The sequence below is a fragment of the Athalia rosae genome, chromosome 2 (genome assembly GCF_917208135.1).
Source record: "Athalia rosae chromosome 2, iyAthRosa1.1, whole genome shotgun sequence".
Taxonomy (NCBI): domain Eukaryota; kingdom Metazoa; phylum Arthropoda; class Insecta; order Hymenoptera; family Athaliidae; genus Athalia; species Athalia rosae.
The window spans coordinates 11,714,929-11,730,945 of record NC_064027.1 but is presented as its reverse complement, the minus strand read 5'-3'; the positions used below and the strand labels follow the sequence as shown (position 1 = coordinate 11,730,945).

The 16,017-nt window shown below is 41.0% G+C and overlaps 1 protein-coding gene and 1 long non-coding RNA gene across 4 annotated transcripts in view; one reads left to right on the top strand and one right to left on the bottom strand.

The window, feature by feature from the left end:
• The window catches only part of LOC105683085, a 52,694-nt gene extending 42,190 nt beyond the window's left edge, over nt 1-10,504 (bottom strand). The window contains exons 1-2 of one of the 3 annotated variants that reach the window (XM_048649970.1): nt 9,624-10,504; nt 7,809-9,439 (exon numbers count right to left, since the gene is read on the bottom strand). In XM_048649970.1, coding sequence (XP_048505927.1) covers nt 7,809-7,964 — 156 coding nt within the window. In that variant the 5' untranslated portion in view covers nt 7,965-9,439; nt 9,624-10,504. Of the gene's footprint in view, nt 1-7,808 lie in introns of all 3 variants that reach the window. The other 2 variants (XM_048649971.1, XM_048649972.1) reach the window with 2 other exon arrangements.
• On the top strand, nt 9,529-14,656 carry LOC125499890. The gene is made up of 3 exons (XR_007276927.1): nt 9,529-9,626; nt 14,245-14,390; nt 14,518-14,656. It is a non-coding gene; the product is annotated as an uncharacterized LOC125499890 (long non-coding RNA).
• The last annotated feature ends 1,361 nt before the right edge of the window (nt 14,657-16,017 follow it).

Genomic DNA, 16,017 nt, shown 5'->3' with positions numbered 1-16,017 from the left:
TTGGAAGGTGCGAGCATAATATCCATAGGTACGTCGAAAATATATCGGACGTGGGAAAATACGTGAGGACTATGCACAGGATACGACACTGAAGGTGGCATTTGAATCGGTAATAGTATCTACTTATGTGGTTTTAGCTTCGTTAATCATGGAAAACTTTAGCAAGGATTACTTCAGAGAGACCTATATATTTTCTCTACACTCTGAAAAGCCTACTAAAATATTTATGAACTCTCTTCGTCAAAGTCATTGAAAATTTATGATTCGTAATAAAATAAAATCAACGGTTCCACTTTTGCGTATACATACAAACGGCAGCGAAAGTAGGGATATGTACGTTATATACATCCATACCATTTAGAGTATTAAATGTATAAATGTGAGTACATAGTATAATACATATATACCAGAGGCGCGAAAGCGCAAATATTTTAGCGCGAAATTTTGCATCCCGGAAGTTTTATCCTCGTTTATACTTCAGTTGTTATTTTCATTGTTTATTTTGTATTTTTATTTCAAACCATTTTTCCTGTCGTCTTATTGGTCTTATTTTCTTTTTATATCACGGTGTTTCTCATTTTTCAGAAGGAAAGTTAAGTCTCCGAGCCACGAAATAAAGTAACAAGTAAAGTAATAAGTCAATTTCAAACAAATCATTTTTACGAAAAGTACTTTATTGTATATGCATGAAAATAGAATATATGTATATCGAAGGCCAGAGAACGGAAGGCGTAACCTACAAAAAGTAAGAATATGATGCGATTAGGGCATAAAAATTAAAAAAACATCGGAATCACGCTTCCGCGATTAAATGAACCCTCTGCGGGAAAATCTTTCTTCGGGAATCTTTTAAATTGTTTTGATGTTTGGAAGGATTCAAACTTCAGAGGCATAGTTCCGCCATATTGGAAGAAAAATTCAAGTTTTCTGTCTCGCCGGAAGAACGTAACTCTACAACAAATGTAAACAATATGGCCGATAAATTTACGGGGCTATATTGACGCTCGCTTCGGAAAAGCGATTTGCAGTTACTTCAAAATTATGTCATATCTGGATGAAATTCTTCGAAAAAACGGAACATTATCCCGGCAAAAAATAGCCGAGTATTCCAATTGTGCAAAATTTAGGATAATTTTCATCCCGCAGTTGGAAAACCCGTGGCGGTCGTACACGCCAGATTCTCACCGCATGTATTTCATGAAGTTTACCATTAGATTTTTCGAACGAAAAACTAAACTCCTCTTTTCACATCCGCATGGATAAGGTATGTGTTATACATACAGTGAAATTCGGTTAATTAATCAGAACCGGATAAAAGGGAACCTTCTCTCACGTTTCCGGTCCGGTGAACGGTTTCGGAAGCTGTTCAAACAATCCAGGGTAATTTGGTAGATTCAACCGTCGTCAATAATCACAGTTCAATCGATCCACGTCGGTTCACGACGAGAACCAGTAGCAACTGTACGTACACCGGCTCCGCACAACTTGAGGTATACGGGAACCGCAGAATAACCACACAAGTTACACCGTTTCTGAGGTAAATCCATATCCCACAGACCACAGTAGATCCGGTAATTCACACATAACTTGTATAATATATCTGTTATGTAGGTACACGACGCGTACCTACGATATACCTATGTATGTAATATCCATCTCGAGCTTAAATTTATCGTAATAATATGCGATTTACGAACCTCAAATATGTCTTCCCGTTATAAAATACCGCAGAATATTATAGAGATTGAAAAGTTTCTGTAAATGTTGCGCCACGTAATTCGCACGTATATTTGACGTTTTGACCGATCGAGTTGGAAATTTTGGAAAAACTATGAAACTCGTTTTGACTTTTCATGCAATTGTTTCCGTGTTGCATAAAAGTCTCCTCCACCGGAATTGTGTTTTTCAGTTTTCAGAGTCAAGATATTTGAACCCGCAACTTTGACGAGTGCTCCGAACGTGTTTCCATGGAACACCTGGAACATTGAGAAGGTCTTGTAAGGTTCTGAAAAAGTAATTGAAAAATCGGCCCGTTTGACGTATTCTACCCTATGTATTCATAGCTAACTGTATTTATTACGGTATGCGTATAACGCGTGTTACAGGAATATTATATCTACATACATGCGGATCGTATGGCTGTAAATAAGATGTACTATACGACCGTCTCACAGACGTGATATTTTAGAAAATTTCTACGCACAGCTACGGACAGGACGAATGTCATATGTATGTACGTACGCGTATTCGCCGTGTATGTACATATGTATATACATACGTTTGGAATAAATTTGAAATCTAAGCTGCGCAAGGGGATCGAAAGAGGCTGCGTGTAAACCTATCGCGGGCGTATAGAAATAGAGAAGTGTATAACCGTGAGCAGGAGGGCAACCAGCTAGGCCATGAGGCGTCGCGTCGAGGCGACGAGGCGTCGAGGACCATGGGAGAAGGTGAAGGCGCGTGTGGTACAAGAAAGAGCGAGATGGAAAAAGGATGACGAAGGACGAGCTTCCAGCGGGATAGCAGCCCTACCCGTAGCTGCTTTAGATATCGGCATATATACATACATACATATATACATATATATATATAATGTAAGTATATAATGCTCATACATAGGACCAACACTACTACACGGAGAGACAGTAGTAGCTGAGTCCAGAGAGAAATACGTCGGGTGGGGATATTGATCTTCTCTGGGAGTTGCCATGTGGCGAAATGCTGCAAGCGCGAACACTTCACTATTCTTTCTTTCCAGAAGACTTTGTCCTTTCGTATTATTGCGTGCAATGTTCGACTTTCGACTTGATATCGGGAAAAGTTGAATTTTATACCCGGCGAAACTTGTCACTGCAGTTTACCTAGTCCTGTTTACTTTTCCATTTCTTTTCTTCTTTTTTTTTCATCCCTGTACCCTCGCTGCAGTTGCATAACGAACTCGATTACCGCACCGTGCGTGATTGATTCCCTGCACCTGCATGCACTCTCATTGGCTCAGCAATTTAAACCTAATTTCCACTTTCGTTCGATTAAACCCGTAGAAATAGCACTAATTAAAGTTCGTTCCTTCGAAAACTTGTAACGTCGAATCCGAATCGATTTTTTTTTTTCAATCAAAAAAAAAAAAACGAAATGTCGCTGTCCAGAAAAAATGCGACGTTACCAGGTGGGAAACACTAGTTTTTCTCTAACTATGAGTATGGGTGAGATAAATTCAAAATTTACCCTCGTCACTTCGAGAATCATTCCTTCCAATCGAATCATGCACGTAATATGAGTGAAAAGATCTCATGAAAACACGTAGATTGGGTTTTCCACGAACGAAGCGTGGAAACATAAACGGAACCACAAAAATTATACACCGTCTAATCAACGTCCCCCTGTGAACTGCGGCAGAAAATATCTGCAGACGGTAGGAACTGCAGTCTCCGTTCGTTGTCGTACGGGATCCACAGACAAATAGTAGCTTTTATACAAAAGATTTTCAATCAGGTTAATGTCTGACGAGACTGACAATAAGATGACGGTGTGAGTAAGTATACCTATGTCAGGCATCATTTACGAAGAACTTCTAGGACGGTTGCAGCTTTCGAGCTGTGTGCAGAAATGATTAAAATTGTTGCCCTCCCAGTTGAACGATGTAAAAGTCAACAACGAAAAGTTGATGGAATATGAACTGCTGCAGAAGGAGCTCCCAATGCAGAGACTGCGGATGTACCTGTGGTATACACGTATAGCATCATGAATGTATAATAACCGACCCAAATGTGAAGCGAACCGAAAATTATTACACCTTGACTGCCCGATCGTTAGACTGCAGAGTAGTTAATATATCTGTAAGTACGTACACTTCGGTTGAGATGAGAATATTTTTGGCTCTATTTTTCAATTTTTTATCACAGCCGAAAACTCAATAATTTCCTCTTACTCTTTACACCGATGGCAATAGAGGAGGGAAGCACTTTATACTGCAATATTCTTCTAAACAGCGGTCCACTATCTTCGGATCATCTTGGTGAGATGGAAAAATGAGGAAATTCGGGTAGTCCGGCGAATGACCTTGGCATTGGGAAAAATTGCTGTACCTCGAAGCGTCGAAGAATTTTCAGATAAAAGCCATTTTTTGGATAGAATCCCTATGGTAATAGGTGTACGTATATCGATTGAAAATTCTGTTGAATGTTATCGAAGAGTATATCTTACGTGACTGAAGAGTAGTTCTGGGGGGGGGGGGGGGAAGTGGAAGAAGGAGGAGAAGACGAAGAAATGTACGTAAGGGGTGTGAACTGTGGGTAAATAAAGAATGATATCTATACTGTATAGCTGAAAGAGGTTGCGGGGTAGACGTATTACATATAATAACGTCTTACTCGGCTATACAATTCTGTCAGATCCCTTACAGACGTCAAAAGAGAGATATAAAATGGCCAGATCGATTTTTGAAGTCTTTCATACCTGCCTATGGGAGCAGAAGTAGTCTCTGGGGAGTCGAAGACGTCGGAGGTGAGAGGGATAGGATCTGGTCCGCCTCACTTTTGCGGTGGTCGGTAAAAATATAAGATATAGTTTACTTCTGTCGAGATCAGAGGTCCCGTTGCTTCTTTCGTACAGGTATCGACGAAGATTTCTCTTCTATCGTCGCGTCGAAACACCGAGGGATGAAATTTTTTTCCGATAGAAATACCGAAAAGGTTTGTCCCGCTTCTCAAATCTCCGGGGAACGAAGGAACCGAACGAACGGCGAGTCGCGGAAACCGCGAATGCGGAACCTGGGGCTCCAAGTAAACCCGTGTAAAAATCGTTCCCGATGCGGAACGAGTAGAGGAAAAAAACAATAATAATAATTCAAACGAATATGCAGCTACAGAGCTCGCGTACAACGATTAAATCTGCGGACTCTAATCGCGAACGATCTTTCCTCATTATCAACAAAAACCCCGAGCACCAGCCGACAGACCGTCATCACGATATCGCAACCGGGTCCGCGTCTACGATTGCTCCGTCTTCGTACCAGGCCGTGAGATACGCGTTTATTTGCGTTACGTGTGGGTCTTGTATGAAGATATTCATCGGTCACCCGTGCGGAATTCAATTCACGAAACGAGACTGCGACGTATGCGTCTATTCGTATTCCGTACGTTTGTATTTGTATGGGTGAACGAACACATGCACGCCCGCTATCAAAAGAGATACCCTCGGTTGGCAAAAGAGTAGGAGGAGGAGGAGGAGCAGGAGGAGAAGGAAACGTATCCTTTTATACAAAATTGGGTAGAAGGTCGGTATAACGCGCCCCGCGGTATAGCAGCTGGGTGCGATAAGTCGTTGGTATTAATCAGAGAATTGAACGAAAAGGTCAAAGACGCCTCCGCGGAGTGTACGGGGTGAGGTGTGGGGCGAGATTTTCGCCGGGGTTCTCTCGTGTCATCGATGAGATTATAAGTACCTTATTTCGTCGCGCCAGGTGTTTCTTTCCCGTACTTTAATCGCCGCGGTAATATATAGGTCGTGGAAGGTATGGGTTCAACCGCGATGATTATATACAGTGCTTGAGCGAATCGCGAGTATGAAAGCTGGAAAAGGATATCGCAGGTATAAAACTCGTTTGGATTTTCGACCGCGTGCAAATCGTTACCCCCCCCCTCCCTCCGTTCGGTACGGGCAGCGACCGTTGATCGAAGAAATTCGCGGAGTTAAAGCTCTTGTTCTCGCACTCGGAACGCGCTACCCGCTACGCGCGAGGGTAGGTATGTACAAAGGGGACAACCTCGATGGTGCTTGGGGTGTAAAAAAAGAGAAAAAAAAAAAAAAGAAAAAGGAGAAAAAAAATTGTTGAAGGAATTATGAGTAGCTTGTGCCTTGTTATAAACCTCGATGGTTGAGAGGGTCGAGTATCCAGTCGGTTGAAACTCCTGGGAATTACCGTCATCCGAGATAGCGGAAAAGGCGTGAGTGACGTAGTCGTGTATAAGACGAACGTACGTTAGCGTTTTCCGTTCATCAGATTGAGATTCTCCATTTTTCGTCTATTCCTAGGTAATAATTTGAATTTTCACGATTTCCCGAAACTTCGACTCTTGTAGACAGTTTTCATTTCTCAATTCTCTCTTTCCTATGCGCCGAAGGACCAAACTTTTGAAAAAATTGGTCGACGTCGTGGAGTATTTGAGTCAGAAATATTTTATCATCCTGAGTGATACACCTATTCACAAACTTAGGACGAAAAAACGTTTTCAATGTTCATCATTCCAGATGTATAGCATAATACATCGCATCGCATATCCAACGACTCGTTCGCCGGAAATTCGCCGGGGTTTTTACGCAACGTATGTAGAGAATTCACAAACGCGTCATTCTCTCTGATTGTATAAAGTAATTCGTTTGAATTCATTATTGGACGGGACACGCGGTGGAATTGCAAAGCGCGCGGTAAAATCGCATATCCATCACCCCGCAAAATAAATTCATATTGTCCCGTCGTCGCGTTGGTGAAAAATGGTGGCATGTTACTAGTTAGAAGCTGCACCGGCACCGTCGGGATTCGAGTTAACACTTTGCGGCCATTACAGCCGTGATCTATTTTACTACGATTCTATTATATTATAATGGTTCGTTATCTTTCTACTGCACTTCGGATTATGGTGGATTATAATCGAGTTGATAGCAGATTAAATTTGTTTCTATATTAAATTTCGTTTTCACGATTTTATTTTTCATTCTTCAATCGCCGTGCAATGGACGAGGTTGCTCCGCACGAATCGGTAAGATTATGTAGGACCTCCGTAATCCACTCGATAATCTCGGGTATCGCGAAAAATGTCTTATGCAGAATAATGATATTAGATCAGAACGATGATTCTTTTGAAATTTATAGGAATTCGGTCATAAACGAAGAATCTTTGGCGGATAAATTAAATTCCACAATTTCCCGTCGCCGTAAGTGGTCAAGGTCGGTTGTAATGTCGTTCGAACATATTTCGAATATCGCTCAAATTCTTCGGTGGATTAATAATTCAATTAACCCGGATCAGCAATGGACCGCAAGAAGATTGGGCGATTAAGGGCGACGTACGTTAATCAAGGCAATAAAGGTCAGAGCCGTTGTTCCGCAAACCTAGCGGAACATACTTACTTGTTGTTGTGTAGGTCGTAATACGCCAGCTCCTATTACGACCAGGTCCGTACAGTGGTATCGAGTGAACCGCAAAGGTCAACGCGAAACCAAGCCAGGTATTTTCGGAGTATTTCCGTTGGACAAATTACATTATATACTAGGTACGGTTCGATCCGCTTACATACGCGGACCAAGCGCATGAGTTACAGCGAAATCAGAAATATCCACGCTACCGAATAGCGTGTCATCTCGACAACGAGGGATCTGGGGCTAAACGAACGACTCGGCCGATTAAAAGCGCTTCACGTTTCCACGGAAGTACGTAGCCGATTAAACATACCACTTACGCACGATCGCGCCTGATTAACTAACAAAGGGATTTCAAACGGTTGAAACCAGATCGACGTGTCGATGACGTAATTTTCATAGTTCTGAGTTACCGAAGAGTCGCCTCTCTAATTTTCCCGAACATCTAGAAAATATTTAAGCGTCTACGAATTATTTCCCAACGTGTTTAGACGTTCGCTATTTTGGAATCGGAAGTGAACAGGAGGATCGAAATGATGGTGCACGCGATCGTGCGGATGCAAAATTGCCTCGTGGCTATTTCGCGAGTGACGAAACAGGTTCAATATTCAATAGGACTTCGCGAGTTTAGTGTCGCGAAAAGCCGGGTATGGAATTGGTGCTTTCGTACCTTGAATTGCGGTAGGCCGGCTGCTGGGTCGGACGGAGTGCGGGGGCCCCCGCTTGCCTGGCTGGTAGCACCGTAGCTCAGCTGGTGCTGATAGCTGCACAATATTTTTTTGTGAGCGCTGGCCTGGGCTCGATATGCGGATACGGATAATTTCATGTCTCCTCCCGTCTGTGCAATGTGATGGGCGGGTAGTGCCCGTTGTGCGTGTTGTGCAGGGACATCTTCTCCGGGGGTTCCCAGCTCCTCGATAATATCGTTACTTCGAAGAAGGGTGGCGAAAAACGTAGAAGTAGAAGAAGAATACGGAGACGAAGACGAAGAAGAAGAAGAAGAAGAAGACGAAGAAGAAGAGGGGGAAGAATCGGTTGGAGCCGGGGTGCAGGCGAGTCGTTGGCTCTGGCCGTACCTCGATATCGAAAAGCGGTTTTTGGCGATAAGTCGCGGATCGAAAAGCTGTTCGCGTTTGAGGCGGAGGCAATTTTCACTGTATTCTTAGTCGTTAATAGGACCTTTTCACGTGGAAAAATAAAGAGTTCCTTTCACCTGGTACCGATTGTCGTCGTCGCCTGTTCGCCAAATGCTTTTCACTTTAAATCGAGTCCCGGGGTTACAGAAGCTATACAAAGTACCAGCGATTATACCGATCATATATTTATTTTAGGCGATACTCCTTATATCCTGTAGCGCGTTGTAGGGGAGGCTTTCCCGCAGAAGATTCGGAAAGTCTTCGATCTTTCCTCCGTATTCGAATGCCCTTACGCCACCGTGCTAGCCCGGTTTGGTTCGTGAGACCAGAGTATCTCTGCTCTTGCGATCGGGCGTAAGAATTTTTTCTTACTTCGAGTTATTGCATGGAAATCGAATCGGTATTTCGTTCGACGTTGTTATCGAGTACTTGTGACATCTGGTCCGCGTGACGATTTATAACAGGGCAAGACTGCGAACAGGCCTGTAGTTCGTTACAGGTTTTTTCTGCCTTTGAAAAAAGAAATGATAAAACAGCCCTTTTCATAGTCGACGAAAAACGAAAAATAACGGGGAACTCTCGTAGAAATAATCACATCGCACCAACGATTCCAGATTAATTCACTAATGCCAACGACAACGATGAGGCTATCTTCAAGACAGATAGTTTCTTTCTTGTCATGATGACGGTGAAAGAATCCAGCAAAGGAACTTGTTCGAATGGTTAGTACACCGCTAAGCGTTCACAGCATAAGTGGATTATGGCCTCCCACGGCATAGTTTAGGTTCTAACATTCAGTAAGCCTTAGGTCTGTCGCCTAGACCAGCTATACTTGTAATGGTCTATACTCGCCGTAACTGGATTATATATTATCATAAATTCTATAAGAAACCTATTTGCATTTGCCGGCCAAATGATTTGTAATACGATTTAACTAGCGGGGTTTCCAGGCAATTCAACCATATGCATAAATATATCTGTGTACACCGGATCTCCTCCGAATCTCTTCATATCCCCGAAACGTTCCCCCGAATGAAACACACCGGAAGGAAACGAGAGAAAAAACAGTAGGAAATGAAACGAAATCGAAGTTCACCCCGACAGGTCCGCTCAGCTCTATCCGCTGTCTGTCGGGATCTCCGCCTTAGTTTCGTTGACTCCCCTCCTAGAAGAACATCGAGCGTTTAGTGTTTTACGATATAATTCGCTTCCATTGTAAGAGCTGAACCCGCAGTTTCGCTACGAAGTCGTCGGTGAGAGTTTAAGAAATTCTTGACGAAGATTGAGCTGTCTTTATCGTTTTTTCGGATATCATGGAGCAGAAATGAGTGTAGGGAGAGACCACTTACTCGGTAATATCGCCGTGTACTTTATTACAGCGTGTATCCCGAAAGTTGGGAAAAATTTCCGCCCCTTCGTTCGATTAAATTGGACGAAATATCACCCTCGTCCTCCCCGGGCTTACTGCACGGTTTATCTTACCGTTGATATCAATAAACTTGATCTATCGGCAAATTAAATTGTCGAATCAATTCGTTTCAAGCTTACGGTAGATGTTCACGCGCAAACGTAATCTAACCGTACACTCGTTCACCAAACTCGTTACACGGTAATAAATTCTAAACCGAATCTAATACAGTCTTTCTCTAAATTACATTCAACACCGGCACTTGAATCCGTTCAACGTCACTGACAACACTTTTTTTCATTAAAATTTGAATTTATAACTCTTGGCGCTTCTTTCTTTACCTCTTTCTATTTTGAGACATACAACTGAAGTAATTCCGATGTTTTATGCAATATTTATACTCGATGATCAGCAAAGTGTTTTCAACCTTCGTCACAACTGAAGCGGACGGACAGACGTGGGATCGCCGATAGAATTTTTAAGATCCTTGGATCCGTGGAGATGTAAAGTAACAAGAGCAGCTGGGGGTGGATGAAAATTTCATTTTTATTTTTTTTTTCGTTTTGATGAAACGAAATTTGATCTGCAGAAATGAGAAAAATATACAGTACGTGTATAACGTTCGTCGTCGCGGTATTATTTTCTTCAATTAATTAATCAATTAATTCATTTATCAATTATGTAATTGTTAATTAAACTTTATTCGCGCACGTGTTACAATATTATACGAAAGTCACTGGCCCCTCGGTTACGAGACGAGGGTTCGCGAGGGTTGGTCTCGGTTCACGACGCGCTCTTCGTACTCTGCCAGCAAGACCCCCACTACCACACCCTGGTATTAAAAACCAAAATCCTATCGTCCAAATGCGCAGGCTCCTTACACCCCGGCCACCAGGGATACACCCCCGCCGCCCACAACCACCCCCATACATACATACCCCGTACTCCTATTTCCACCGTCTATATCTTTCATTTATTCGATCTATAGATATGTATGAGGGGCTCCACGCGAACTCGACCAATGATTTTTTTCTCCAATTTTTCATCACCTTCGTTTCTTTTTATTTTTCTCGTGATTATACCCGGCACATTCCACCCTTTTTTCAAATTCCATTGATCTTGGAAACCTCAAGGAGTTGGAGATTTTTCATCTAATTCCGCCGAGTATGAAAAATCTTCGAGATGATTTTTTCCTCACCTCGGATTCCGTTCACAATACCGCGCTATTTCTGAAACTGGATATTTTTCTCATTCGAGTGGGTTTTTCTTTCTAGTTTTGTTTTTTCGAAGTCGATTTTGTTTCACGAACTTGGTCGTAATGCGTCTTTGCATGGTCTTATACTTGGTATTAGTTCGATTTTTCCAGCATAAAATTTCAGCGAACTTCTCCGAAATCAAAAACATCGTCGTTCCACTTAATAAAATTTTCAAATATTCGTCTGCGGTTTATAGGGTGGGGACTATTGTATGATAAAGTAAGTATAAAATTTTGTGACTAACACAGGCTAGGTGATAACGCGGAATGTCTCTTATGAACATAAATACACCTTCGTACGGTATATCCATCTCCAGCTGCATAAAGTACACCGGCTATTCCACCGTGAAGCGGATCAGTCACCTCTGCAATATTTTTTTTTCTACAAATTTGCATACCGATCGTCCTCTATGAATTAGATTTTTGTGACAAAGGAGTTTTTCAATTAGTGAAAAATTCGTCCATACATTTTTCATAGCAAACTGGGGCATCTTTTATTTTTCATGTCATTTTTAATATGCGCATTTATAGCTTCGTTTTCGATGCATAGTTCACTTGGAAAAAAGAACAAAGTGAAGAACTTTGATAAAATTTCCGATTAATTTTTCGATGGTTAAAAAATACATCGGCACAAAAATCTAACTCCCGGAGGACGAGGTGCCGGTGTGTGAGATTAAAAAAATATGTGCACGGTGAGTGATCAGTTTCATGTTCATGTTCGGAAACGTTGCGTTCAGGCGTTACAGGGCATCGAAGGTCGAAGCCTGGGCATTGGCATCTCGAAAACTGTAATACGCTCACAATTCACAAGAAAAAACCTTCAGGTTGAGGTCCGTTCGTTTTGTGCGTTATTCCTTATTTTTCAAGTAATGTAGATAATCACTATAACTGTAGGTCATCGGGCGATTAACCTCGACCTTCGATGCCCTGAGGTACCGGAACGCGACGTCTCCGGATATGAGTTTCCTATCTCATTGTCAGATTAATTGTTCAAGTGCACTTTATCAGCCCCTTGAGTCTGGTACAATTATTTATTAACATCCCGTATTATCAACTATTCGAAGAGCGTTAGAAATTTGTTATGTATGATCATAGATACATTGAACATATGTACGATGCTCACATTGAAGAGGGACCTGAAGTTAAGAGGATTACATACGTGTTTGATTTGTCGAGAAGTATTATCACTTTTTCCCTCTACAATTCTAAGTATTTTCATTCTTTTGCTTTCTGAGCGCTATCGAAGGTGCGCCATATACCTATACTTGCATACTGCAGGTACGCTTAAATTCTTAGTAAAGTTACGATTCTCAGAGTTGAAAATTATATTTGTTCTTGCAGCGCGTTAATCGGATGAAAAATCGGCGAGTCGTTCGAAGGACTTTTCAGGGCTCTCAACCCGGGGCCGGGAAATTTCACGGGAAGTATATAATTCAGCTGGAATATGGTCTACTGGAAATCACATCGCTGTGAAATCAAAGAATCATGTATTTGTATTACACATTTATGCAGCGCGTGGGGTTGATGTGAATGCATATGAGCAACCCGCAGCTGCAACTAGCAGGTAGCCCTGCACTCGGCGCTTCGCGGGTCGTTGACTTTGTCGCGCAAGGCTTGACCCAGTGACATGGATGGCATACGCGAGACCATGAGCATAATAGGAGTAATCTTAATACGCTACCGCACCGCGTAATTATGAAACCCTGAACTTTGCTCAACTGTGTAAGAGAATCAGCTTCGAGATTATCTGCGGAGTGATGCCCCATTTTTAATGAATACGTGGTTCGATCGTCACGGAAAATCCGATGGTTTGAAAACGGTTCCTCACTCGAGTAGTTCGGAAATAGATAAATTCATTGAAAATCGATTACTACTTTGTTTTTTTACGTCACGACTTTCGACCTTCTTTTATTTTTTTTGCGGTGAACCTTCGCTGTGAGTTCTTCAAATATTGGATCGAATAATACTGACAATTACGGGTGGAAAAATTTATTTTCGAAGCTTTCGAACGATCTCTGAATGTAAATTCAATATTGGGCGAGAGTCTCGTTCTTTGTTCTGGTTGGATGTATGAATTAATGATTACCTGTACCGTCATGTAGACGGTATAAAAGTTCTCATGATGAACGAATTATACTTTTTTAATTACTGAATAAATTATTTTTCCCGTCAAAAGTATTGACGACGAAGGAATACATAGGGTGAGATTCGCCGAGTTTTGTCGAATTTATGTGCATGAGTTTGGAATACTGGAGTGTTGGATTGTGCCGAATTCTTACGATACTTGCGCGAACGCTCAATCCGGAGGATCAATTTTGAGGCGAGACCAGAAAATAAAAACTTTGAATTGAGTTGAGTTGAATTTATGAACACAGCATTGGAAAAATTCTGGTGATAAGTGAAAAATCTGCGATACTATAATTTGCGATATTTTCAGGCGATCTAATTAGCTTTCTGATCAGGTTTCTCACCTGCACATTATATGGAGCCCCGGCCTGGCACTGATGAGGGTATATCTATAAAGATTATCGGATGAAAATGTGAAGGATAAACATCGGAAGGCTGCATCAGTGATCGGCCTCGACCCAATTAGTGTAACAATTAATTACTCAAAATTGGACGGATCTTTTTCCCAGCTATCAGTTGTGCTGCGCCGCGGCTAGGCCTTCATCAATTATCCTTATGGGCCAGCTAGTTCGCCAGTTTGAGATTTAAATAACCTTCCCGTAACCCCTAGACGCTGTTTGTCAGCCTGTTCAATTTGGAGTAATGCATACATAAATATACACATGTCAGAAAAATGAAATGAGAATTTTCAACGTTAACAAGAATTTTATACCGAACTCGTGCATAGCGGTGTGGGCCTTATAGCGCTTGGAAATATTAATTAAAATATCTTGGTACATCATATTTCGCGAAGTTTAAAGTTTTTATTCCGAGATAAGCCCGCATACTGAAAATTATATTGATATTATTTGTTGCATATCAATGTCGATACGTCAAATTGAAAGTTTCGATCATCAGAGTCGGATTAAAGGTCATTCTTTATAGATGATACGATATGTATCTGGATTTATATTATTCGATTTTATGCTATCCTTTATCATTTCGATTCAACGAGAAAACGCTTCGAGTAAATTGAAAATGAGACAGCGACTAATTAAAATATTTTAAAGGATAATCATTTTTTCGTGTGCAAGAATCATGCCTGAATTTAAATTAATTCAAATCAGGGGAAAGAATTAGGAATCTTATATACTTTAGATCGAATTTGATTTGAAAATTTAATCTTCTCGATTGTTTAAAGTTCCAGGGGTCTGTTACAGCAGATAGCTCTCCACAATCGTAGAAAATCCGACCTTTTTCCGTTTTGCCAGGAGAGCGTATCCCTGAAAAAAAGATTAGAACGACTCAAAAGATTGAATTACCGAAACACATTCCAGTCGAAGTTAGGTACGTAATTTCTGCATGTTTCTTAATCCCATATCCATTTTCAAGGGATAGACCCTCACTATATCGACCGCAACAGAAAAATTGTGGGTCACGTGTACACTCACGTACTTTTTTCTTTCCTTTTCAGCTCTCCATATTACGTACGCTTCAATTTGCCGAGTTTGCATTATGGCGGAGTTAATAATATTAGTGGACTACAGGTTTTGTTAAAAAATCAAACATCCGCAAAGTTTTTCAATCAAATGATTTACAACGGTGTTTCAGTCAATATGATATAAAATTGTTCAGACTACTCATTCGCAGCGTCTGTCTTGAACACTTCATTGCTTCTTTCTACCTTCAAGCCGAGCGGAAAAACTCAAATCACACAACGGGAGATCTTAGTGATTCAACTTGATTCATATCATATATTTCGATTTCTTCTGGAATATCTATTGCTCGAATATAATTTCGAGTTGGAGTATTCCGAGTATGTGTGCGCGCACCTGAATCTGGAAAATTCGTGGGGTCCATTTTGAGATTCATATTATTTCTACACGTCCGGTCGTTCGTCATGATGTTTATAATTATTTGCGGAGTGAACAGCCATAGACTTTGCATAATCGATTTACGAAGCTGATTTTTATAGTCGTATGACCAACCCAACTTCTTATCAAGTCGATCTACGAGGAATTTAAAAAGTGCTTTTATTACGAATTGAAACTCGTACAGAATTGCATTCGATACCGCACGTAACGTTTACGATTTCGAATACAAAGATAAAAATAAAAATAATTGATGGAATCACAAAAGCCTAGTCGAATGTATCGATAATCTATTTCCTGGTCGGCTACACGTATACTATATCTGTAAAAAGATCTGCACTCAAAAATTTCAGACAAAAAAAGGAAACACGACAACAAATAAATAAATAATACATACGCTTGAAGACTCTTCACCAAGAGATAAAAAATTTATGTATACACAGCTACTTTAATTGAATGAAAATTCAATTGAAGCGTTGGATTTTCCCTCTCATAATTGGGTTTAACCGCACCTTGGTTTTTAACGGCAGGTTCTTTCATGAAATAAGTTGTGCATCGGTGCACTGTACAGTGCTAATTGTGAGTTTCGTACTAATTCTGACGAGAGTCTAGAGAGTTCAGAGCTTAATTATGGAATTTCGCAGCTAATGTGTCAACTTTCACCACGATCAGTATGAGCTTGCACCCGGTTCTCTATTTTTTATATACAAAGCACGAGGTTGTCCTGAGAGATTCAACACTCAGCGAATACTTCGATTACAATTCGATTGGGCCACAAGACGAGGGATTCATTTTCGTTGATAATATGTACTCCTAGAGTCAAACTCTATCAAATACAAAAAAAATGTGTTCGACAAAAATAGAACTAGGATGTTAATTACGATGTTCCAGTTCCGTGTTCGTAAACTAAGAACCACCACATGGTAAAATCAAAGGCTCGACACAAATTGAAGAACGTATTCTCATCCACGAGACTCGACACCAGTTTTCATTAAAACTCGAACGAGAAATTAACATTTCCGAAACCAAGAGTTATGGCTCATATTCAAATTCTGTGTAATACGCAGTGTATACGGATATTAAGCTACGCGTAATCGATGCTG